The sequence below is a fragment of the Mesoplodon mirus genome (genome assembly GCF_964341445.2).
Source record: "Mesoplodon mirus genome assembly, chromosome: 12".
Lineage (NCBI taxonomy): Eukaryota > Metazoa > Chordata > Mammalia > Artiodactyla > Ziphiidae > Mesoplodon > Mesoplodon mirus.
Window position 1 is genome coordinate 7507808 of NC_138988.1, and position 26371 is coordinate 7534178.

The 26371-nt window shown below is 48.6% G+C and overlaps 2 protein-coding genes across 9 annotated transcripts in view; both read right to left on the reverse strand.

Moving 5' to 3' along the window:
* Positions 1-879: 879 nt before the first annotated feature.
* Positions 880-25088, reverse strand: CPNE9 (copine family member 9). Of its 4 annotated transcripts, XM_082637786.1 has the most exons (21): positions 24312-25088; positions 23863-23986; positions 23309-23349; positions 23144-23190; positions 22947-23050; positions 22410-22446; positions 21849-21925; positions 18090-18153; positions 17870-17973; positions 17568-17672; positions 13041-13082; positions 12202-12277; positions 12042-12095; positions 11556-11617; positions 10765-10811; positions 9622-9803; positions 9254-9381; positions 4477-4579; positions 3713-3770; positions 3266-3339; positions 880-1257 (listed from the first exon to the last, which is right to left on the reverse strand). In XM_082637786.1, the coding sequence occupies exons 1-21, from the start codon at positions 24415-24417 to the stop codon at positions 1072-1074; spliced, it is 1821 nt and encodes a 606-aa protein (XP_082493912.1). In that variant the 5' UTR covers positions 24418-25088; the 3' UTR covers positions 880-1071. The 4 variants fall into 4 exon arrangements, with proteins under 4 accessions (XP_082493912.1, XP_082493911.1, XP_082493914.1 ...); XM_082637785.1 differs by having other exon boundaries at positions 23863-24403; XM_082637787.1 differs by having other exon boundaries at positions 1099-1257; positions 3204-3339; positions 23863-24403.
* Positions 25089-25235: 147 nt separating this feature from the next.
* Positions 25236-26371, reverse strand: part of MTMR14 (myotubularin related protein 14) — a 43535-nt gene continuing 42399 nt past the window's right edge. For 2 of the 5 annotated variants that reach the window (XM_082637781.1, XM_082637782.1), the window contains one exon: positions 25238-25832. In XM_082637781.1, coding sequence (XP_082493907.1) covers positions 25652-25832 — 181 coding nt within the window. In that variant the 3' untranslated portion in view covers positions 25238-25651. Of the gene's footprint in view, positions 25833-26371 lie in introns of all 5 variants that reach the window. The other 3 variants (XM_082637783.1, XM_082637780.1, XM_082637784.1) reach the window with 3 other exon arrangements.

Below are 26371 nucleotides of genomic sequence, written 5' to 3' on the forward strand. Positions count from 1 at the left end.
CTCCCTCATATCGTTAAATTCTTCCTCACCTACCTTTACTAATTTGTAAAGCTGAGCTCGACAACTCTGTTGTCAGTTCTTGGGGGCTTCGGAGAACTTGGGGGCCAGGAAGAGTCCACTTGTTAAACAATACTTGTTGCTGAGCCTGTCCAGTTTTGCCATCAACGGGGAGCGTGAAAGATTCTGCCAGCGTTCTGGGGCAAAGCCCAAAGCATCTGGAAACTTCTATTTTATCTTAATACAAACCTTGCAGTTGACCCACTATAAAGTATGTGTTTTCATATACAGTGTCTTCCCCCAAACATCCTAATAAAATTAACACCCCAGGAAGAGGTTTGCTGATTAAGATCTTGGGATCTGGAGTCAGTTGGGATCTCTACAATAAGTGACTTAACCTCTCTGAGCCTCAGTTTCTTCATGTGTAAAATGGAGATAAAATAGTGCTTACCTCACAGGATTGTTGTGAGGATTAAATAAGATGATACCTGTAAATCACCGAGCATAGTGTCTGATGTGTAGTGAATACTCAAGGAAAATATCAACTCTTTTATTATCCTCACTCAAAAAACTTGGACTAAATGGATTAGAGCAGAGTTATACAGAATCATCTTAAAGCTGACCCCTTTTGAGGTCAAGAACCCCTCTTAGAATCTGATAAAAGCTATGGGCGTCTCCCCTCAGAAAAAATGTATACACATAAAGATTCACTTGTTTCTTAACGTATTTGAAGAATGTCTGAAGTGTTAGATGATTGTGTGTTAGGATGGGGGTGAACCCTAGCTGAAACGGTCCTTGCCCCCTCCTTCTCTTGGTGTGGCCCCAGATCCTGGGTCCCTCCCTCCCCAAGACCCATGAGACAGAACTGGAGTAAAGATCAGCTTTATTATTGGCATGACGGCAGGGAGTGCCAGGCCCTCCTATGGCTGAGGGGGGCAGAGGGCTCGACCAGCCAGTACTGATCCTCCAGGCTGGCCTTCCAGTGAGGTCCAGGGTTCCAGGTGCCTCTGGCTTTCAGCACAAGCAGTGGGTAGGCAGGTGAGCAGGCTGCTAGGCTTTGGATAGGTGGGCTATTCAGGGATGCTGTGGAGCTGGCGTCGGTCTGGGGTTGGCAGGAGGTGGAGGGCGAGGCTGGATGTCCCTGGTGCGCATATAGGACAGTAGCTGCTCTGGGATCTCGGCCAGCACGTCCTTGGCTAGTCGGGCCATGCTCAGCACCTGGTTCCCTGACCGGTCGACATAGTCTCGGAATGGGACGAACTGGGACAGGCACAGACAATCAGATGTGGGTGGTGGACAGAAGAGAGGGGAGTGGGGAAGGCAGCAGTAGGGAGGCTTCCTCTCTGACCCCCTAATGTCTCTTTCCAAATATCACACACTCTCTCTCCCCCATCTTGAGCAGCTTTCTACATTTGCTTTCTCTCCACCCACTTTTTTTTTCACCTTCTGTTCACCCTCAACCCACTCTAAGTTGGCTTCATGTCGTCTACTGGAACGGCTCTCGCTAACGGTGTCAACAGCACCATTTTCCCAAATTAGTCCAGAGGGCAATGATTGTCAGCCTCATCTTGCTGACTCCTCTTTAGCTTTCTATTACATTTGACCATAATCTTCCTGAACACTTCCCACTCTTGACACATTACATTCTTCTAGATTCTCCTACCTTTCCGGATGCCTTTCCCCCCACCCCCACCCCCAGTCCTCTGGGTCTACCTAATCTCTAAATCTGGTGCCTTCTCTCTCTCAGTTCTCTTCCTGGGTGATTTCATACGCTTCTGTGACTTTACAAACTGTTCCCTGGATTAACAGATACAAACTACTATGTATAAAATAGATAAGCAACAAGGATATATTGTATAACACAGGGAGTTATAGCTTTTATCTTTAATAACTTTTAATTGTGGAGTATAAACTAAAAATACTGAATCACTATGTATACCTGAAACATATTGTAAATCAACTATACTTCAATTAAAAAAAAAAAACCTGTTCCCTGATGACTCCCCAATTTATACATCCATCCCTGACCTCTTTTTTAAGGCCCAGAGCCACTTATTTAGTTGTCCATATCACATCTCCTTTCATTTGTCTTAGATACCTCAAGCCCAATGTGTTTACAACGGAATTCTAGGCTTGTCTGCCAAATCTGCTCCTCCTCCAGCTTTCTCTTTCCCAGTAAATGGGACTATCACTCACCCAGTGGCTCAGTATAGAAAACTGAGAATCATCCTTGAAGCCCCCATCACTCCCCATCACCATTTAATCAAATCTTCAACTCTTGGAAATTTTTCTTAGATAATCTTTTGAAACTGCTTCTTCTCTCCATCCTTACTGCTTCCATTCCCATCCAAATCCCCTGTACTACTTCAAAGGCTTCCTCATTAACAGGTCTACCTGCCTCCTCTCTTGCCCTGCCATAGTCCACCGTCCTGCAGCATCTCTGCATGTCTTAAAATGCAAGTCTGACCACCCCACTTCTCTACGTAAAATCCTTCAAGAGCTTTCCAGTTCTTTTAGAACAAAGCTCTAAGCCTCACCATGACCGGCAAGGCCTTGGCTTCCTCTTCCTCTCACTCCCTGTGATCCTGCCACCCTGGCCTCTTGCCTTCTCCATGACTGGGCAAGTTCTTTTTTTTTTTGGTACACGGGCCTCTCACTGTTGTGGCCTCTCCCGTTGCGGAGCACAGGCTGCGCACGCGCAGGCTCAGCGGCCATGGCTCACGGGCCCAGCCGCTCTGCGGTATGTGGGATCCTCCCGGACCGGGGCATGAACCCGTGTCCCCTGCATCGGCAGGTGGACTCTCAACCACTGCGCCACCAGGGAAGCCCTGGGCAAGTTCTTTTGAGCCTAAGGGCATTCTCACGTGCTGCTTATACCCTCCTTTAGATTTCAGCTCAAATGTCACTTCCTCCTAGTAGCCTTCCCTGACTACCCTACCTAATCAGGTCCCTGTTATAGGCTCTCATTGTGGCATTTGCTGTCCCCCTGGAGCACTTATCACAATCTAATGAGATGTGTGATTATTATTGGTTGCCTCCAGTAGAGGGCAGGAGCCTGGGGATCTCCTACACTATGACTCCACAATGGCTGCAGCAACCTGCCTGTTTCTCAAAAAGAATTTGTTGAATGAATGTAGGAAGGCTGAAAGAGTGAAGGGAAGAAAGGTAGGTGATTAAGAAGGCAGTAAAGGAGAATAGCTGCTAACTTAGCCTCTCCTTCCCACCGTGCCTTTTGACTCCATGACTTCCTCTCCCTGGTCAGGTCTACCTGAACGATGTCCCGCTCTGCATAGCGTCCCCTAGAGGACACGCGCACGTCATCACCATCCAACTCTTCCATTGCTGCGGAAAAGACACCCCTCAGCTGATTGGCCTTTCCCACACCAACCCATGCTGCCCACTCCCTCTTAGCTCCCCTTTGGAGTCATCATGAGAATGCCTAACGGTTGTATCAAAGTCCTACAAATATTAGGCATTGTAATGGAGCTATTCTTATGCCCTCCCACGCATTCCTTCATCCCAGGAACCCCAGGAGGGAAGTATTTGTATCAACAGCCTCGGTTATGATGAGGAAACAGGTTCAGAGAAGGTCTGTGACTTGGCCAAAGTCCAGCACAGGCATCCATCCTATCTTTTCTATGAGGCAGGCCTGGGTGCCCAGATCCTCCCCTATTTTCCCGTTATTGGTCCCGCTCGTGGACACCCCCGATCTTACCCTCAAACATGGCTGGTCCCACACCGACAATAATGATAGACATGGGCAGTGAGGAGGCCTGTGAGGGAAAGAGGGTAAATGGTTGGGGTGAGCCGGCATCACAAGGGAAGTGACTGTGAGGAGACAATTCTGTGTGTGTGTGATGTTTCTGCACATCTTACAAGCAGAGGCACTGACTCCCTTTGTGTCAGATTATCTTTTCAAGGATGTCTCCATATGTAACGGCCTTGAAAGATACAGTGTCCTCCTACAGAGCAAAGGGCAGGTTTGTTTACTGTCCAGTATAATATCTCGCACTGGAACAAAGGGAAGGCATGCTTACTGCCCATTATAAAAGACTTGGGTTCTCTACACTCAGGGCTTCTGTTCTATAATGCAACCCACTGTGGGTACAGGTGTCACCTGGCCCTCTGCACATTATCCTGTGGGAAGTGGGACTTAGTGAATCAGAGCCAATGCTGATAGTTGAGCTACTGCTATTGCTGGGAATAGCAGAGTCCTTTGCTTGTTTTGGCCACGCTGCATGGCATGTGGGATCTTAGTTCCCCAACCAGGGATCGAACCCGTACCCCCTGCAGTGGAAGTGCAGAGTCTTAACCACTGGCCCACCAGGGAAGTCCCAAAGTCCTTTGCTTTTGTGTCTGCTGCCAGCACCCATGAAACTGGCAGGCTGACTTGTTAGCTTGCATGTAGGGTAAAATCTCAACCCCTTCACGGTTATTAACAGTGACCCCTCCCTGCCAAGCCCTCCTCCTCAGACTCACGCTGACAATGGCCTCCTTGGTCTGTGTCATGTCAGAGATGACCCCATCAGTGATGATGAGCAGAACATAGTACTGAGAACCATCAGAGATCTTGGCTGCAGCCCTGGGTGAGAGGCCAAGATCAGAATTCAGCTGAAAGCCCAGAGTTCAAAGGGATGTCCTGTCCCTAAAACTTCCATAGCCAGCACGTAAGCAGTGGACAAGGACTGGGGCTTCTGAAGCGCATGCTCCTTCCCCAGACCTGGCTGCCTGCCCCACCTGCCACCCCTGCGCTTACATGTGTAGAGCACTGTGTTAGGTACTGGAGGTGCACAGTGAGAAAAACCGAATCCACCCCAGTCCTCTTGAGAGGGGATGCTGACCTAAGAATCGCAGAAATAGCTACAGAAGTGCACTTGTGAGGGGAGTTGGGATAGAAAGAGACACTGCTATGACAGTGTCCTGTAGGGGATCTGGACACGGCCCAGGTCAGTGAAAGCTTCTTTAAGGAAACAATGTTTGAGGATAAGGGAGAGGAGGAAGGAGAAGAGGCTAAGTGAAGGGGGAGGATCATTCCAGGTGGAAGGAACAGTATGGACAAAGGCCCCATAATGGGACTGGAGGAATCCTACCCTTTCTGGAGCCCAGAAAGTGAAGGAAGCAGAGTGGACCATGGGACTGAAATGAGGTGGGGCCCAAACCACACAGGGCTTTGTTGGCCCTGTTAAGATTTTGGTATTTATACAAGAACAAGACCAAAGACTGAAGGCCTCCTTTCTTCCCTCTCTCACCCATTTCTCTCTCTCCCTTCTCCCCTCTGCTGACCACATCCCACTGCCTAGGCTTCTGGGTCCTCAGCCAGCCTAACAGCTGCTCCCAGAGCTCCTTTTCCTTCTCTCACTATCAGTCTTTGAATCCAAGATTTTTTGATCTGAAAAGGACTTCAGAAGTCATTAACTCTAGTCCCCTTATTTTACGCATAAGAAAAATGAGACCTCAGGGAGCACCGTGGCAGACCTGGTCTCTTGACTTCCAGTGTCGGGCCCTGTGTGGATTGGAAAGGATGGAGTTGCACTCTCCAGTAAGGTAGCCCCTATTGAAATTTATATTAATTAAGTTAAATAAAATTCAACACTCACTTCCTTGTTCACCCTAGCAACTTTTCAAGTGCTCACTATCTGTATGTGCCTGGTAGCTGCCGTAGAGGACATCACAGATACAGAACATTTCCATCATTGCAGAGTTCTGTTGGACAGTGCTGGTACTTAAGCTTGATATTAAAAAGGAGGAAAGCGTGGCGAGAGTGGAGAATTCGAATAGCACAGTTCGTTTTGCCCAGGGCCCAGGGTGGGAGTGGGCCATGATCCATTCCTGAATTCTGGCTGCAGCCTCCTCATAGGCCGGGGCTGGTACTGTTTCCTGTCACGCACTCGTTTTGCAAATAATCATTGCACACCTGCTATGTGTCAGGCACCAAGTTTGGTGCTGAGCATGCAGCAGAGAATTGGACATTGTCCTGGGGGGAGATGGATGCTTTCACCACTAAGATGCAGTGAGGTTAGGGCTTTGAGGACATGACATCTAACCTAAGACCTGAAAAATGAGTAGGAGTTAGCCAGGTGGAGGTGGAGATGGGGTGGGGGGAGGAAGGGAGGGTAAAGGGAAAGTGTTCCAGAGAGAAGGAATAGCATGTGCAAACCAAGAGAGTGTGTTCTAGGGGGTGTACTTAGGCCCACAGAAGAGAGATGAGGCTGGAGCAGCGGGCAATGGCCCCCTCATGAAGGGATCTGTGAGCCAGGGCATTGGGGGGCATGGAAGGGCTTGGGGGCACGGGAGGTACATCTTTGGCTCCCTGCCGATGCCTGGCATTCCCAAGGCCATTTAGACCTGGAGCTGGGTGACTGGCTGGGGAAGGCCAGTCTGTGCCCCACTTGGCTGTGGGGTGGGAAACGACAAAGAGTCGTCTGTGATCATCAAAATCACAGCCGCACTCTTGACATACGTGATCTAGTTTAATCCTCACCACCATTCTATGAGGTAGGCACGTTTTTTATTCCAATTTTTAAAATGAGAAAAGTGAAGTTCAGAGACATTAAGTAGCACCCCCAAGGGGTGGTGCAGCTGGGGTCCAAGCCCACGCTTGACCAACTGAACCGAAAGCCTGAGCTCTTGATTCCTCCAGGCTTCGTTCCAGCCTGCTCTTTGGATACTCCTCCGTACACACTGCACATTCTGGTCAGAGTACACGGTTCACTGTTTACCGAGCTGGCCCTTCACGTCTCTGTGCTTTTCACATGTGGTTCCTGCTGCCAGGCCTGCTCTGTGCATCTTCCTCTGATAGTCCAGTTTGCCCTCTGCACCCAGCCAAGCAGTCAGTCCCCTCCACGACTAGGCTGCCTTGGGTCTCTCAGACTCTCCTTCTCCCTCTGCCTTCTACGATGCCACCCACCAAGACGGGCTGTCTGCCCTTCCAAATGAGTTCTCACACCCCTGAGGGTACCAGCATGTGTACCAGGGGGAACCCAATGTCACAGGATACCGGAAGCACTCATTATACTATATGATTTGGTGGATAAAGCTAAATGACTCTAAGTACACTTAAAACACCTTCCCCCCCCCCAAATTATAGCAAACATGGACACAATATCAGAAGAATAAATTTGCATGAATTTTTAAGATAAAATATGGAGATTTCAAAGACATTTTCAGCTTGGCTGCTTTCAGCTGTGCCCCCAGTTTCCCCTAGGGGAAGCGGTTGTTTGCCTTTGCCAACAGGCAACTTGCTGGAAAAGTCTGGGAAGCTCCGGCCTACAGAAGGTAATGATTTGTTTCTATTTCTGTCTCCTGCACCAAGGCAGGAGGTCTCAAGGGCTGAGCCTAGATCTGGTTCATCTGTGAGTCTCTAGTGCCCCAGCAGAGAACTGAGCACACACAGACGCCCTTAGAATAGTAATACCGATCTTAACAGGACCAGTAATAGCCGACACCCATATAGCACTCACAATGCGGCAGGCACGGTTCTCAGTGCTCGACAAACATGAAGTTAGTCAGTCCTCACAACAGCTCCATGACACTATTATCCCCATGTACAGCTGAGGACACAGGCACAGAGAGGTTAACACTCTTGCCCAAAGTGACACAGCTAGCAAGTGGCAGAGTGGGTGTAACTTAGCTAGCCTAGCCCCACAGCCCACATTCATACGACCTTCTCCTTCACGGAACGTTCACTGAATGAAGGAATGAGTGAACTTGCCCAAGATAGTAGTTAAGAAGTCTGTTTAATAACAACCAAAAAATGTGCTCAGGTTCCATTATTAAGTGAAAACATCAGTAGTGAAATGTTACATGTAATTTGACTGCCATTATGGTTGCATAAGGAAAAGACTGTCAATAACTATATATACACCTACATTCCCATGGGCCGTATTCTGGGTGATTTCTTATTTAATTTCTCCAGCCTTGAAATTTTCTACAGCAATGTTATGTTACTTTTGTAATTAAAAAAACGATTATCTCACTATGAATTAGAAAATAACTAATCTTTATTAGAGAAAAGGCAAGTCTCTGGCCATATAAATCTCCCTGAAATCCTTCCACTTTTATTCCTTTTGTTTCATCTTTTTACTTTCAAGTTTTCTGAGGTACTTTGTTTTCATTGGGTCTCTTCTATTTAGCATACTATGGTTTACTTATTATTTTTTATTCAGTCAGAGAAACTTTAGGTTCACTAACATATGTTTGGTTTTAGTTGTCATTTTATCCGCATTTAAGAAAATCATTTGTTACGTGAGCTGGATTTTCTTTGCATTGTATATTTTTGTTCTGAAAATTTGGAGTTATTCTTTTGTTTTTAGAAGTTACTCTTCTATAGTTTAATCTGCAACTTGAGCTCATTTTAATCTACCATGAGCACTTATTATGGGCCACACACTGTGCTAATCATTCTTTTTTTTTTAAAGAGTTTGTGTAATTTCTTTTTTTAAAAATTTATTTATTTTATTTATATTTATTTTTGGCTGTTTTGGGTCTTCGTTGCTGTGTGTGGGCTTTCTCTAGTTGAGGCGAGCAGGGACTACTCTTCGTTGCAATACATGGGCTTCTTGTTGCAGTGGCTTCTCTTGTTGTGGAGCAAGGGCTCTAGGTGTGCGGGCTTCAGTAGTTGTGGCATGTGGGCTCAGTAGTTGTGGCTCATGGGCTCTAGAGCTCAGGCTCAGTAGTTGTGGCGCGCAGGCTTAGTTGCTCTGCGGCATGTGGGATCTTCCCGGACCAGGGCTTGAACCCGTGTCCCCTGCATTGGCAGGCGGATTCTTAACCACTGGGCCCCAGGGAAGTCCTAATCATTCTTATATTGTTATCTAATTTTAAATTCCCAATAACCCTATAAAGAAGGTACTATGGTTATCCATTATTACACCTATTTACAGGGATGAAGTGGAGGCTTAGAGAAGCTAAGTTGCTTCAGGTCACATGGTTAGTGAGTGGTAGACCTGGGATCACTCCCAGGTCTGATGCCCAAACTTGTGCCTTATCCACTGTTCTGTAGGCCCTTCTCTCTTCCCCAAACTTGAGGCCTGGGTCGTTGTTCCCAGGGAGTGGGGTTGGGGTACTTTGTTGACACCCTTTCTACCTCAGAATAAGGCATTATGTAACCTCTTTATAACAGAGCCTGGCCAACACTGAAACTTTCACCTTCTCCCCAGAGCCCAAATTCACCCAAGAGTGGTCCTAACTATCCTTGGGAAGTCAGTTCACTGTCTGGGTCCCCTTAATTTCCCCCAGCCCCACCCAGTTTCCTTACCTGGCCACCTGGTTGATGACAGGGGCGAAGTAGGTGGGCCCGTAGAGCTGCACTGTGCGCAGGCTCTGGAAGTAGCTCTCCAACACGCCCTCAATGCCCACACAGTTGGGGTCTTCATCATTGTTGTTCTGTCAGGGAAGATGCCCTGCTGGGCTGATCCTAGCTCACTCTTTCCTTCTTCCATCGCTGTCTCTCAGAGTCCCCTCCAAACCCCAACCCTGCCCCCTCCCTGCTCTGCCAGCTTCTCCTAGCTCCTCCTGCTACTTGGCAGGTCCTTGACCCTTAGAAGAGACATAAGCAGAAGAATCTTGTCAACTTGGGTGGGCCAGATGCCAGGGCATGGAGTCTAGATTCTGGCCATACCATACCAGGGGGAACTGGTGGGAGATCCGTCCCTCGGGAGGCAGCTTGGCCCCAAAGCCGTAAGCTGGGAACAGCTTGTCACTGTCATAGTCCTGGATGATTTCTCCCACTGCCTTGAGGGCCATGGCATAGGCGCTGAGCTGATAAGGACTCATGTAGTGCAGGGAGGTGGGCTGCAGGGGATTCCCTGTAGGGAAACAGGAGCCCCACCTCATGGTCATCTTGATGATCTATCAGTTCACCTGCCTATCATTGTATGCATCCATCCACCTATCCATTCATCCACTCTTTACCCATGTACTCCCTCATTATTTTACCCAGTCATCCAAATGTTCATTTGTCCATCTATCCATCCACCAACCCCTATATCTATCCATCAGTTCATCCACCTACTCATACATCCATTCACCCATCCACTGGCCATAAATCCATCTTTCAGTCTACCTATTCATCTCCATCCGTCCGCTTCTCCATTCTCTTATCCAACTGTCCACCCACCTAACCATCCATCCATCTATCCATCCATTCACTTGTTCACCTGCTATTTCTCTTTCTTTCCCATCCATCCATATAGCCATATTCTTTTAACCATCTATCCATCCCTATCCATCCCTATCCATCCCTATCCATCCCATTCATTCACCTGCCTGTCTGTCCTCATATGGGTCCATTCACCTGTCCACTCATCCATTTCCCCAATTTAAACATCTGAGCATTTGTCCACCCACGTACCAGTTCATGCATCCACCTGTCTAACCCACTGTACTCACTCATTACGCATTTGCCCCCTCTGTTTATAAATCTATCTACCCACCCAGTCATTCAGCCATTTACCTATTCGTCTCTCATTACACTCCTATTCCCTCCCATCCATTCATTTACTCATCTGCTTCTCAAGCTATGTAGACCTATCTATCCTTTCAACTTTCTTTGATCCATTTACCCACTTATTTTTCTGTACCCTCTCCCACCATTACACCCAGTAATCTCCTCACAACACTCCTGCCCCAGTATGAGCCTGACTGGGCCTTGCCTCAAGCCTGGGCTTCCTGGGTAGCTTAACTCTTATTCCCAGGTTGGAATCCAGGCCAATCCCTAGTGACTTCTTTAGAATTCCTCCGCACCCCATTCCCCCATCCATGCCTCACCATTGGAAGCTGTGAAGTCAATGGCTACTGTGAAGTTCAGCTGCGTCCTATTGGGGAAATAGATGGATTGAGAAGTGAGGGACTAATAACTTACTATACTGGGATTTCTCAAACACTAGTATGCATATGAGCCACCTGGGAATCGTGTTAAAATGCAAATTCTGAACTGAATGGTCTGGGTGGAGCCTGAGATTCTGCATTTCTAACAAACTCCCAAGTGAGGCAGATGCTGCTGGCCCACTGAACACACTTCGGGTGGCAGAATTAAATGCCTGCTGCACGACATAATATGACGATGCAATTTAATTTAACCCTTACTATCGTCCTGAAGTAGTACTTAACAGCTCCATTTTACACTGGAGAAAAGTGAGGTTTAGAGAAGACAAGTGCCTTTCCGAGGTCTGCCTGCGTCCACTAAACCAAGTAGGATGTCCCCTCCAGCCTGCTTATCATTTCCCTCTCCCTTGGTTTCTCCCTCGGCTTCTCCCTCTTGCCTGGACATATCTTCTGCCTGGGCCCCAGTAAGGTTATTGGGGACACCTTTGAAAACCACTGGTCTGTCATCTTCCCAGGGCGGGCTGGAAGCTAGGGTTGAAAGGCAGCCCCATGGAGAGAACTAAGATGGGCGGCACTCTGCACTTTATAAAGCACTTTGTAGTCTGCCAAGTGTTTTAAAGTTTATCCTCATGATCTCTTTGGACCCTGACCATTAATGAATAGTAAAACTGAGGTTCAGAACTGGGAGTAACTCACTGCTGGGCTTTCAGCCAAAAGCTTGGCCTGTGACTCACCCTCCCTTGATGTAATCGACAAAAGTGAATTCAGAGTCCACAGAAAAGGACAGCAGCGTCACCTGTGGAACAGAAGAGGCAGCCCTGCTACTTTGGAAAGTGTAGTTAGGGTAGAAAAAGGGAAAGAGGCACTTGATTTCACCCCCTACCCCATCCTGTCCAATTTCTGAAAGGGCAAAAAGGGGAAGCTGTCAGAAACATTTGGGTTTCCAAAAATATATTAAATTGGGAAATATAACTTAGGTTTTCCCCCAAAATCTGCAAAAGAGTAAATTTCAAAACAATTTCCTTAGGTGAGAGAAAAAAAAATTAAAAACAAAACACAACAAAAACTTAAGTGGTGCCACCTTGTATCCAACATTACTATATCCAAGTAATCTGTGCCAACAGCTTTCCCATACCCTCAACATTTATCATGTCATGCTAGGTCAGTGGGGATAGAGACAGAAGGATCCAGGGAGGGACAGGGCTCTAGGGAGTACTCACAGTTCCCGAGTTGACATATTTCTTCTTCTTACATTTCTTCCGAGGGTTAAGTACCTAAGTGAAGAAGGTAACAGTGATGGTGGGAAACAGGACGGGAACCACAGACCGAGCACACTAGGATGGAGGGCCTGGGCAACCTGGGCAGGGCTGGAGCTCTCACCTCATACACTGTGAACTGGTTCTGGGCCTTGCTCAGCTCTCTGTAGCTGGTGGTAAACTCACCGATGAAGTCGTGACTGCAATGAGACCAGAGGTGGGTAAGCAACAACTGCTGGTGGCTTGGAGCCATCTCTGAAACCAGTCTTTTTTTTTTTTAATTTAAATAAACCATTAGAGTACTGGGAGGTAATCTCATTAGTTTTATTTTTTTTAATTTATTATTATCTTTAAATTTATTTATTTTTGGCTGCATTGGGTCTTTGTTGCTGCACTTGGGCTTTCTCAAGCTGCAGCGAGCGGGGCTACTCTTTGTTGTGGTGCGCGGGCTTCTCATTGCAGTGGCTTCTCTTCTTTTGGAGTTCAAGCTCTAGGCGTGTGGGCTTCAGTAGTTGTGGTGGGCGGGCTCAGTAGTTGTGGCTCGTGGGCTGTAGAGTGCAGGCTCAGTAGTTGTGGTGCACAGGCTTAGTTGCTCCATGGCACGTGGGATCTTCCCGGATCGGCTCGCACCCGTGTCCCCTGCATTGGCAGGTGGATTCTTAACCACTGCGCCACCAGGGAAGCCCGAAACCAGTCTTTTATTTCCACTATCTGTGCCTCTACTTGGGCTGCAGGGCACTGGGGCTTGGGCTAGAAGAAGGACCAAGCTAAGAGGAAGAGAAGGGAAGAGACAGTATACCAGAGAGACAACTGAGGGCATCAATTGTAGCCAAGGTCTTGGCATCTGTCATCAACCTTTCTGGCTCCCAAGGCTACTTTGGGGTTCCTAGTGAATGCACTACATATTTCAGGGAACTGTTTGCTAATTACAGGAGAGGGCAGTACTATGCGGGGCAGTGCTACCTTCCATCCCGGTTCCAGTCGTACACATCAATCTTCACTGTTCTGAAATGCAGGAGATAAATGTAGGCTGGGCATGTATGATAAATCTGAGACACCCCCACCCACTTAACTAGACGTAAATCGCCTTCCAATCCACCATCTGTCCTTCTATCACACCTCCTCCTCCTCTCCGTCCTGCCCACTCATCAGCCCATGCTCATACCCAACCACCTACCGCCACTACCGCCATTACCACTACTACTACCGCTATTGACACTGCTCTCACTATACTTTATTATTGACCTTTTTTTGTTTTCTGGCTGCACCGCATAGCTTGCGGGATCTTATTTCCCCAACCAGGGACTGAACCCAGGCCCTCCGCAGTGAAAGGGTGGACTCCTAACCACTAGACTGCCAGGGAATTCCCTACAACTTATGGAGTCTTACGATATTCCAGGTATCGTTCTCAGCACTTTCACAGACGAATTTAATTTAACAATCATTCTATAAAGTAAGAACTATTGAGATAGCCTCATCCACCAGAGGGCAGACAGCAGAAACAAGAAGGACTACAATCCTGCAGCCTGCGGAAAGAAAACCACAATCACAGAAAGACAGACAAAATGAAAAGGCAGAGGACTATGTCCCAGATGAAGGAACAAGATAACCCCCCAGAAAAACAACTAAATGGAGATAGGCAACCTTCCAGAAAAGGACTGCAGAATAATGACAGTGAAGATGATCCAGGGCCTCAGAAAAGAATGGAGGCAAAGATCAAGATTATGCAAGAAATGTTTAACAAAGACCTAGAAGAATTAAAGAACAAACAAACAGAAATGAACAATAAAATAACTGAAATGAAAAAATAGACTAGAAGGAATCAATAGCAGAATAACTGAGACAGAAGAATGGATAAGTGACCTGGAAGCCAGAATGCTGTGGAACAGATCACTGCTGTGGAACAGAATAAAGAAAAAAGAATGAAAAGAACTGAAGACAGCCTAAGAGACCTCTGGGACAACATTAAACACAACAACATTCACACTATAGGGGTCCCAGAAGGAGAAGAGAGAGACAGAAAGGACCCGAGAAAATATTTGAAGAGATTATAGTCAAAAACTTGCCTAACATGGGAAAGGAAATAGCCACCCAAGTCCAGGAAGCACAGAGAGTCCCAGGCAGGATAAACCCAAGGAGAAACATGCTGAGACACATAGTAATCAAACTGACAAAAATCAAAGACAAAGTTATTGAAAGCAACGAGGGGAAAACAACAAATAACATACAAGGGAACTCCCATAAGGTTAACAGCTGATTTCTCAGCAGAAATTCTACAAGCCAGAAGGGAGTGGCATGATATATTGAAAGCGATGAAAGGGAAGAACGTACAACCAAGATTACTCTACCCGGCAAGGATCTCATTCAGATTTGACGGAGAAATCAAAAGCTTTACAGACAAGCAAAAGCTAAGAGAATTCAGCATCACCAATCCAGCTCTACAACAAATGCTAAAGGAACTTCTCTAAGGGGGAAACACAAGAGAAGAAAAGGACCTACAAAAACAAACCCAAAACAATTAAGAAAATGGAAATAAGAACATATATATTGATAATTACCTTAAACGTGAATGGATTAAACGCTCCAACCAAAAGACACAGGCTCTCTGAACGGATACAAAAACAAGATCCATATATATGCTGTCAACAGAAGACGCACTTCAGACCTAGGGACACATACAGACTAAAAGTGAGGGGATGGAAAAAGATGTTCCATGCAAATGGAAATCAAAAGAAAGCCAGAGGGCTTCCCTGGTGGCGCAGTGGTTGAGAGTCCGCCTGCCGATGCAGGGGACACGGGTTCGTGCCCCGATCCCGGAAGATCCCACATGCCGCGGAGCGGCTGGGCCCGCGAGCCATGGCCGCGGAGCCTGTGTGTCCGGAGCCTGTGCTCTGCAACGGGAGAGGCCACAGCAGTGAAAGGCCCGCGTACAGAAAAAAAAAAAAAAAAAGAAAGCCAGAGTAGCAATATTCATATCAGATAAAATAGACTTTAAAATAAAGAGTGTTACAAGAGACAAGGAAGGACACTACATAATGATCAAGGGATCAATCTAAGAATAATATATAACAATTCTAAATATATATGCACCCAACACAGGAACACCTCCATACTTAAGGCAAATGCTAACAGCTATAAAAGAGGAAATCGACAGTAACACAATCATAGTACGGGACTTTAACACCTCACTTACACCAATGGACAGATCATCCAAACAGAAAATTAATAAGGAAACACAAGCTTTAAATGACACAATAGACCAGACAGATTTAATTGATATTTATAGGACATTCCATCCGAAAACAGCAGATTACACTTTCTTCTCAAGTGTACACAGAACATCCTCCAGGATAGACCACATCTTGGGTCACAAATCAAGCCTCAGTAAATTTAAGAAAATTGAAATCACATCAAGCATCTTTTCCGACCACAGTGCTATGAGATTAGAAATCAATTACAGGGGAAAAAACAAAAAACACAAACACATGGAGGCTAAACAATATGCTACTAAATAACCAAGAGATCACTGAAGAAATCAAAGAGGAAATCAAAAAATACCTAGAGACAAATGACAATGAAAACACGACGATCCAAAACCTATGGGATGCAGCAAAGCAGTTCTCGGAGGGAAGTTTATAGCCATACAATCCTACCTCAAGAAACAAGAAAAATTTCAAATAAACCATCTGACCTTACACCGAAAGGAACTAGCGGAAGAACAAACAAAACCCAAAGTTAGTAGAAGGAAAGAAATCATAAAGATCAGAGCAGAAATAAATGAAATAGAAACAATAGCAAAGATCAATAAAACTAAAAGCTGGTTCTTTGAGAAGATAAACAAAATTGATAAACCTTTAGCCAGACTCATCAAGAAAAAGAGGGAGAGGACTCAAATCAGTAAAATTAGACATGAAAAAGGAGAAGTTACAATGGACCCCGCAGAAATACAAAGCATCCTAGGAGACTACTACAAGCAACTATATGTCAATAAAATGGAAAACCCGGAAGAAATGGACAAATTCTTAGAAAGGTATAACCTTCCAAGACTGAACTAGTAAGAAATAGAAAATATGAACAGACCAATCACAAGTAAGGAAATTAAAACTGTGACTAAAAATCTTCCAACAAACAAAAGTCCAGGACCAGATGGCTTCACAGGTGAATTCTATCAAACATTTAGAGAAGAGCTGACACCCATCCTTCTCAAACTCTTCCAAAAAATTGCAGAGGAAGGAACACTCCCAAACTCATTCTATGAGGCCACCATCACCCTGATACCAAAACCAGACAAAGATACTACAAGAAAAGAAAATTACACACCAATATCACTGATGAATGTAGATGCAAAAATCCTCAACAAAATACTAGCAAACAGAGTCCAACAACACATTAAAAGGATCATACACCATGATCAAGTGGGATTTATCCCAGGGATGCAAGGATTCTTCAATATCTGCAAATCAATCAATGTGATACACCATATTAACAAATTGAAGAAGAAAAACCATATGATCATCTCAACAGATGCAGAAAAGCTTTTGACAAAATTCAACACCCATTTATGATAAAAACTCCCCAGAAAGTGGGCATAGAAGGAACCTACCTCAACATAATAAAGGCCATATATGACAAAACCATAGCAAACATCATTTTCAATGGTGAAAAACTGAAAGCATTTCCTCTATCAAGAAGGATTCATCTATCCAACCAAACACCCAGCCATCTGACATTTGTCCATCTGATCATCCATTCTTCTACACAACCATCCACTTATATGCCCATCCATCCTTCTAGCCACTCACCTATCTTCATACTGCCCATTTGTTAGATCATATGGTCAGCCCATCCATCTACTTTACACTCATCCACCAACTAATTCATCCAATAATCCATCCATTCCCTCTACCATCCATTCATCTGTCTATCCATCAATCTACCTGTCATTCCACCCGTTTATGCTCCTGCTTTTTCAGTCATCCCTCTGCCTCTCCAACCAACTCACCAATCTCTCATATAGCCATCCATCCTCTCACACATTTAGTCATCCACCCATTAATCCACCCATCATCTGTCCATCCACTAATCCACCCATCAGTCCACTCATCTATTCATCTGCTATCCATTCATCCATCTCCCCCTCTACCCACCCACCAGTCCTCTTATATACCCATCCACATACCCATCTATGCATTCACCAGTTTATCTATTCATCTGACCACCCCTCCATGTATCTGCTCACTCATTTGTTCATTTGCCCTTTCATCCATCCATCCATCCATCCATCCATCCATCCATCCATCCATCCATCCACCTATTCATCCATGTGGCTATCCGTCTGCTTCCCTATGCACCCATCTCCATGTCCAAAACGCTGTCTCACTGAGTAGGATTCTCCAACACTATTATGACCCTTCTACCTTCATTCTTGGGCCCAGGAACCCCACTCTCACGCCCTTGTCCCCTTACTCCTTAGCTTATGCTGAAGCAGACCTGTCATAGTCTCCATTGCACAATACCCGCACAGGGATGCTGAAGGGCTGCCACACAGGATTCAGCGTGTTTTTCACAACCTCCGTCTTGTGGCAGATGGTGAACCTGGAGAGGACAGGAGGATTGGAACCTGCCTTTGGGGTAGGACTGAGCCCAGAGACAGGGCCTGATACTCTTGGAGATTCAAGCACATATCAGGCACTGCCTTGAGTGGATTCTGGGCTCAGGTCCTAGTGGAGTCTAAGATGTCCCAGCCTAAGAGCCCTAATGGGCCCATGGTCACAGTGGGGGCAGTGACTCACGTGCCATCCTCATTGCTCCTATAGAACACAAGGAAGGGGTCTGATTTCCCAAAGAAGTCCTTCTTGTCCAGCTTGTTTGCACACAGCTGCATGGTGGCAATATCCTATGGATGAAATTGGGCTATTGACACTCAAATTGCTCACAAACTCAGAGAGCCCACTACAGGGAGTTTGGGGAGAGAAGAGAGCCTCCTGGGTCTAGTATGTGGCCCTTACTGACCCGACAATTGCTAAGCTCCTCTGCGATCAGCAGTATGGTCCCACACTTCTTGCCTGGTACACCCCTGGAAGCAGAAAAAGCCTCTTTGTGAGGGGAGGGGGGAGAGTAGGAAACAAGAATTGGGGTGGCCAATCTGGGATTGGGTAGGTCAGGGGATCCAATCTGTCATTGAATGACAGTCCCGAGTATGTCCACCTCTGTCCTAGGTGGCTTCTGGTGGGGAAAGACTTGACTTTGACTGGGGAAGGTTTCTAGTCTGGAAGGAAGGGGTTAACCTAGCCTATGTGGACATATCATAATGGTAGCATAGGAAAGACATAGGATTTAGAGTTCTGGGCAAGTTATTTTCCCTTTCTTTGGGCCCTGGTTTTCTCTTTATGTAATGGGAATCTTGCCCACCTCTCAGGGTTGTGAAGAGATCAGAATGAATGCATGGAAGGAAAAACAGTTGGTAAGCTTGGTAGATATGAAGGTGGTTCTCTTTCTCAAAGCAGACTCTTCATCTACGATACATCAGACACTGTTCTAGGAATGAATTGGCCAGTTGGCACTTTCCAGCTCTGCTAGACCCTGCCTTCAGGGAGCTTCCAGGGGAAGGTGGGATGTCAAAGCCAATAGGCAAGTAGAGCGTGATGTAGCAATCCTAACGAGGGAGAGGAATTTCTATCCAGATCTGGGGCAAAAGGGCTGGTTTGCTAGGTCAAGGATGCTGTGCTTTCTGAAGACTGTGAAGAGTGAGATCAAAAAGTCTAGGGCAGCCTTATCTTCTTCTAACCCAAGAAGGGACACTTCCATGTGCCTGAAGGGTGCATACCAGGACACCCGTCCCCAAATTGCCTTGGGCCTCCAAGCAGTCAGGGACCCTGTTGATATGGGCCTGCAAACCCTAACCCCCATGGGATACAAAAGTGTGGTAGAGAGGAAGCTAGGTTAGGAGTATTCTCAGTTCAAGTTTTGACTCCAGCTTGCTATGTGGTTTTCCCCGTCTTTAAAATAAGAATTTGAACCATTTCTTTGGCCCCTTTGATCTCTGACTCTCTGTGCTTTAAAAAAAAAAGAGTGTAATGAGTACAGGGACTCTTCCCCTGCACGTTCAGAACGGAGTTGCTGATCCTACTGCCTTCTCACTGTTCTTTGCTTCCTTAATGTTCTCCCTCATCTCATCACCCAGTGTGAATTCCAGTTACTCTGGACTATAATAACCACTCCCTTGCATCCTACTTCTTTTCCCTTGCCCTCTCTCACTTCTATATACTTATCTGGCAGAACCACAGCCCTAGTTAAATCCAATTCTCTGCCTAACCCGTATCACACCTGTGCAACTGAATATGGCCAGAGGAAAACACACATTCATGCTAATTGCTTTCATTTTAAATGTGTGACCACAAACGTCAAGAGTGTCCTTAATCATACCGTACACCCCGAATCCCTTCACTTTTCCAGTTCTGCGAGATGGCAGTTTCACTCTTCCTCCTCCCTCCTCAACCCGAAAGCCTCCTCCTCCATCCTCATTCTCAGCCAATGACCTTGTTGCCTACCTCACTGACAAAACTGAAGCAACCAGAAATGTCCACAGACCCACCACGCACCCACCCTGCCTCCAGTATCTTCTCCAACACGAGGCCTTCCTACCGTTGCTATAAATGACTATCCATGTGCCTATTTACCCCTCCACTGTGTGCTACTTTCCACACCCTCCCTCTTGCCTGCACAGTGACGTCACTCTAGCAACTCTCCCCCCGCCCTTTTTTCTCTTTTGGCCACGCCACACTTTATGTGGGATCTTACTTCCCCAACCAGGGATTGAACCCACACCCCCTACATTGGAAGCGTGGAGTCTTAACCACTGGACCGCCAGGGAAGTCCCTCCCCTCTTTTTATTATGTCAAATTTTCAGTTTCTACTGGATCATTCCCATTAGCATACAAATGTGGTATAATTTTTCTCATGTTAAAATATTACAAACCTATTCTTGCTCTCACTTCCCTCTCCAGCCACCCCTCCTTTTCTCTTCTCCTCTTTGCAGCAAAACTGCTTGAAAGATTCCTAATTCCCATTCCTCTCTCCCATTCTCTTCTAAACCTCCCCAACCAGGCTGTCACTCCCATCTCTCCTTCAAAACTCTGCTTGTCAGCATCACCGGCGACCTCCATCTGGCTAAATCCAATGGCCAGTTCCTGATCCTCACCTTGACCTGCAGCAGCATCTGACATGGTTGGCCACCCTCTTGTCCTTGATACACATCCTTCACTTTGCTGCCAGGACAGCACCACCTGCCCTCGGTTACCCTCCCATTTCACTAATGATCCTTCTCAGCCTCCCTTTCTAGCTCCAATTCGTGGAGTCCTTGATCTTCCCGCTCTCCTCGCTCCCTTAGTGATCTCATCTAATCTCATGTCCTTAAAGAACACCTAAGATTCACGTTTCTTATTGCCTATTTGACACGTCCACTCAGACGTCTAATAAAAATTATGAAATTCAACAGGTCAGACTGAACTCCTGGTTGACTTCCTCCCACAGCTTACTCCTCCCTCACTTTTTAAAAAAAATATCATCGTTTATGGCAACTCTATCTTTCCATTTGTTCAGGCCAAAGGCCTTGGTATCATCCTCGACTCCTCTTATCCTCTCGCATCCATATGCAGTCTATCAGGAATCTGTTGGCTCCACCTTCAAGATACATCCAGAATCTGACCAATTCTCCCCTCCTTCACTGCTAGCACCATGGACTACTTCTAGCTTTGTCCACCCAAGATTTAGTCTCAACCTGGCAGCATCCTTTGAAAGCAAGTCAGATCCTATCAATCCTCTGCTCAGAACCCTCCAGTGACTTCCAACTCAGAGTAAAAACTAAAGTCCTTACAGTGGCTACAGGCTCTAACTGTCAATGCTCCAAACTCACCTTCTCCTTTCTTCCCCCTGCTCACGCAGTTCCACCCACACTGGCCTCCTTGCTGCTCTTTGAACATATCAGACTTCTGCACTGGCAGTTTCCTCTGCCTGGAACATTCCTCCTCCAGATATCTGCACAGCGCACTCCCTTACTTCCTTCAGGTCATTGCTCTGAAGTTACCTCTCTAGGAGGCCTACTCAAGCATTCTGTTGAACACTGCAACACCTACCCACCCAGCATTTCCAGCCCCCCTAATTCTGCTCTACTTTGTCTTTATTCCTCAATACTTAATGTCTTCTAATATATTATGTAATTTACTTATTTATTATGTCAGTTTTGTACTGTTTTTCTCCCCCTTCTGTTATATAAGCTCCCTGAGGGCACAGGAACCTTTGTTTTGTTCACCATTGCAACCCAAGCCCCTTGAACAGTGGCTGACATAGAGTGAGTATATATGCCCAGTAGTGTTTGTGGAATGGATAAATCCCTGGTGCCTAGCACAGGGTATAGAATACAAAATGAGCTAATAAATATTTAGTGAGTGAATGTAATGTAAATTCCAGAGAACTTGATTTAGTGAGGAAAGCTTCCTGGAGGAGAAGGGCTTGGAACTGGACCTTACAGGTTGAATCAGACTTAGAAAAAGAATGAAAAGGGTGAGGAAAGAGAGAGACAGAAGATCCGTCAGGCCTGAGACTGACTTGAGCAAAGCCCTGGAGGTTGGATTTTCCCAGGAGGGTGATGGAAGCCATTGAAGGCCCCTGACCAGGGGAATCCCAGCCTCCATCAGTACAGAGTCAGCTGTGTCTTTAGGAGGAGCATTTGGAGGCCCACCCTTGCCCCGCTCCCCTTCAGGTTCAGCTCACGTGAGGGGTCGCTCTACTCGGCTGCCCTGGCCTCCGATCACCTCTCCCAGGGCCAGGAACGCTTGTCCCAGGAAATCCTGCGCCGGGATACAGAGTCAGCGGGGCGAGGACCGGCTGGCGGCGCAGAGTCCCAGCCCAGCCCTGGTGACGCTGCTGCACTGACCACGGCGGCTGGAGGCAGCGGAACCACGCGGCCGGGGCTTTAAAGGAGGCGCGGGGTCCCCAGGAAAGCTGCCCTTCTTGGTCCTGCCATCACTTTAAGCCAAGATACCATCCCACCCCTCGCCTTTCACACACCACATGTCGCCCCCGCCCAGCCCCGTTCAGCCTCACCTTCTGTGGGTCCCAGCAGCAGTCAAGAAGGAAGAGTAGCAGTGAGTAAGTAAGAGGCACAGGCGGGAAACCGAGGCAAGAGCAGGAGAGGAGGGCAGGGAGGGCAGGTTCGGGGCCGAAGAAGGTCGAGTCGGGTTTGAGGGGGAGGAGGGTTCTAAGGAGGGTCGTTTAACACACACTGAGCGCCGCCTGTGTGCCCAGCCAGCCCGTGAGCGAACGGTCGCTCACCGGTTTGGAGACGTTGGTTCTGGAGTCGACGTTGTACCTGGGAAGAGAGTGGGACCAACATGGGACGGGGCTGGTGGGAGAGCCTGGAAAAGGAGTCGGATTTCGAGTCCAGGCTAAAATTGTGCGTGGAGGGAGGGGCAGCCTTGGACCCGAATTCAACCTGGACCTCCTTTGGGCAGGAGTCGACGTCATTGTGAGTCAGACCCGGGGCGAGGCCAAGTCCGGGGTCTGCTGGGGGCAGGGTCACGTCAGAGGTAGGGCTTGGGAAGGGGCGGAGCCAAATTAGGGAGAACGGTTGTGGGCAGGACTAGGCCTGGGGAGCGCACTGGGTTGGATCCGACCTAAGGGCAGGGCGAACCTAAACTTGTGGGCGGAGCTAAGGCTGAGCCGAGCCCTTCAGAGTGCCACAGAACTGGGCTTGGGGGTGGAGCCAGGCCAGGGGTGGGGGTGGGGGCCCGCGGAGGGGCGGAGCCAGCCGGAATTTCGGGCGGATCCAGGTCGGGGGGCGGTCCAAGCCAGATCCGGGGCGGGGCTCACACATCGAAGCGCAGGTTTTGCTTTTCCTCGAAAAAGTAGTCGAGGACGAATTTGCGCACGAAGTCTGGGTTCAGCGTGTTGTCGATCACCTCGGTCCGTCCGAACTGAATGGAGAGCGGAGGGTCAACGCGAGGCCTGTAAGGGGGCAGGTGATTCCCAGGGGCGGCTCCGGACTGGCCGAGGGTTCTAGGACTTACCTCCCGCCACTCTTGGCTGGCCCGGCTCTGCGTGTAAAGCACCACCACTGCAGGCGGGAGCGGGGGCGGGGAGGGAAGGACTTCAGGTCGGCCCGCACCCCCTCCCCGCCCCTCAGTCTTTCCCGGACCCCAAGTTCCCTCCCTCCTGGCCCTGGTGCCGCCTACTGGGGTCGGACTTGGAGAAGGTGTCGAGGTCCAGCAGGTTCCTAGAGAAAGGGACAGACAGACGGACAGGGGGTGGATCATTATGGAGCCCATCGCCTCGAACCTGCCCAGAGACGGGCACCTAGGGAGGCACGGGGCTCACATCACACTCGCCTCCCCCGTTACTACCTCCGGCTGGGGGTGTGGGGTCCGCGTTGTCAGCACCCTGGACAACACCGGAAATCTCCGCCCAAGAACCGTTTCTCTGCGGACTGGACTGCCTCCAAGGGCCCAGGAAAGAGGGCTAGCCCTCAGAACTTTGCCCTCCTGGGGCGCAGATCCTACTGGACCCCCGAGACCAGTCCCTTGAAGCCGCAGGCTGAGCCCTCTTTTGTGGTTGGAGCTGTTCCAGGAAACCCCCTTCCCGAGTCCGCTAGCAACTCCCCTGAGCCTGCAGCCGCGATTTTCCTTCCCGAATGCTGCTTCCCCAGCGGTCTAGCCCCTCTCCGCGTTGAGCCCCGGAGCTGGGTGGTGCTGGGGCAATGCCTAAGCCCTCCCCAGCGTGGCCCGCTCACCGGCAGGACACGGTAATTTCAATCTTGGTGGCCGGGACGCTGCCCTCAGAGGCTCCGCTGAGCGACATGGCTGGTCGGCTGGCCGGAGCTGCGGCAGGCTGCGAGACGGGGGCCGCCGGAGCTGCTAGGGGCGGCGGCGGGGTCGGCCCATGTGCCGCCGCGGCGCTGGCGGCGGAGGCTGCACTCCCTCCAGCCCTGCGCGCACTCTTGCTGCTCGCGCCTTCACTGTGGTCGGCGGCGCAGCGGCTCCAGATGGCAGCACAGCCCCGCCCGGCCCTGCGGGTGGCCCCCATCCCATTGGAGCAGCCTGGAGCAGGCCAAGAACCTTACACAGATTCGAACTCCAACCCACAAGGTGGGAGAGTCCTCCCAGCGCGTTTCCCCGGGGCCAAACCCAGTGCGCCCCCCATCCCCGCGAGCTGTCCCCGAAGCTGAAGGGTTCCAGATACCTGGTGGGCGTTGGGGTCGATTCCTCTTCTTGAGCCGCTCCCTCAGTCTGCTTCTCCTCCTTCCCACTCCCGTCCTCCCTCCCTCAGTCTCTGAAGAGTTACACATTTGCGTGACCTTGGGCAAGTTACTTAATCTGTGGCTCAGTCAGTTCATTAGTAGAAAGGCCATTAATAGCACCTACTCGGGGTGTTGTAAAATTTCATCGAGAATAATCCACAGAAAGGATTTAGCACAAGGGATTGTACACAGTAAATACTCAAGAAATGTCCACCGGCATTATTTCCTTCTTCTTGGCATTCGCACTGATGACCTCTTTTGTGTTTAGAGTCAGAGGTCAGTAAGTGGTGGCTGTTACAGCACACTGTGCAAAACCTTTTGTCCATGTCCTTGAACCCGCATGACTTCATGGTGTTAAGAGATGCAGACACACTCTGTGAGGATGCAACCCACTCCAGGTCACACGGTAGGTGGTCAGCCAGGTCCATCCTCCCCACATCACCTACTACCTCCAAAGCCCTGGAAGCCAATCCCTCACCGAACAAACGCAGGGGCTGCAGGTCACCTGTACCAGTCTGCTAAACTTGTTAAAAATGAAGATTCTCCCCACCCCCTTCCCAGCTAAATGAAGATCTCAGCAACATCAAGTCTGAATTTCAGACAGCCCTGGAAATCTGCATGGATAAACAGGCACCCTAGGGATGACTAGGGCCCACTCAGGCCTGAGGACCACTACTCCCACCTTAACAGCCTGTGACTACATGTCCCCATCTCACTGGAGACGCTCATGGCTCAGGAGTTAAGGGGAACACCCAAGTCTCCAGCTCCCTTCCTGCGTCATCTGTACCCCTCCCCCCAGCAAAAAGGACAGGGAGAACCTTCTAAATAACTCCACAAAGACAGGAGCCAAATGATAATGCGATAGAGTAGCTGTTCAAAAAGGCTTTGATTTCATTTTGTGATCTGTGTCAAACTGCCTCATTCTCAGTGCGGGTGACCCCTCCTCCCCAGGAGACGAGAATGGAAAGTGGGGGTCTTTTGTGAAGTCTCGGCCTCCACAAGGCCCCAGGGAAACCCCACATAGTTCTGAGAGTTGACAGGAATCCTGGCAAAGACTAAGGTGGGTGGGAGGCAGTGACAAGTAGGGTGGCGGACACCAGTCAGGAAGCTGGGGTGGGGGAGAACCCCGTCCTTGGCCCTGCTCAGCCTTGGGGCTGCCATGTGCATGATGGAGAAGGGGAGATTTCCCCCCACCTTGAAGCACCCCTTGGCTGGGCATGGCTTTGATTCCGCTTAGGGCTCAGGTGAGAGAGGAGCAGGAAGCTGTCATGAGCTGGCTGCTTCATAAGGTGCTGCTGCTGGTGCCCCGGAGTCCAACACCACGGACAAACTGCTCCAGCAGGCCGATGGCACCAGAGGGACTGGGGGCTGCTGCCCGAAGCCCCACTGTGCTGCTGTAGGCAGCCAAGAAGGCTGAGCGCACCTCCTGGAGCCGAGTCTCCCGTTCACTCAGGGCTGTAAGCCTGTGCGGAGGGAGAGAGGGAAAGAGAGAGAATTAATGCATAACCCTGGGGCAGGATCCAACATTCTCATCCTTACCCCACTGCCTATCCTGCATTCCTCAGTAGAAGGCCAGCATCTGCCCCGTGGCCATAATACACTTGTGGTTCACGCCCCAAATATTTGGCCCTGTTCCTCTCTTAAAGTCTCTCTCAGCTCTCAGGCTGCTGTTCCTACCTGGAGAGGCCAGAGTCCTCACCTTCAGTCACTGCAGTCCCCAGGTAAACAGCTAGGAAGGTGCTGGCTTTTCCAGCAGGACTTCTTTTCTCATTCTATCTGCTTTTCCTTCCCTGGCCTCTACAGGCACTTATCACAAGTCAAGAAGGGGAACAAGTGTGAATTCCACATAAGGCTGTTTGATGACTTGAAGAGTCTTTAATAGAAAAGGCCTGAGATACCAGCCACGCCCAACCTCTGGACTCAACCTCTGAAGTCTAGGGGTAGGAGGGACACAGAATTAGAGGAAAGGTTCCAGACCCACATGAGATGGGCCCTCACGTTC

Excerpts from the sequence above, each read along its gene's own strand:
- CPNE9 (XM_082637785.1), bottom strand. The coding sequence starts at position 24,155 with ATGGGGGCCACCCGCAGGGCCGGGCGGGGCTGTGCTGCCATCTGGAGC. Across the intron at positions 13,083-17,567 it reads TGCAATGGAGACTATGACAG|AACAGTGAAGATTGATGTGT; the intron begins GTCTGCTTCAGC and ends CCTGCATTTCAG. Across the intron at positions 9,804-10,764 it reads TGACTTCACAGCTTCCAATG|GGAATCCCCTGCAGCCCACC; the intron begins GTGAGGCATGGA and ends GTTTCCCTACAG.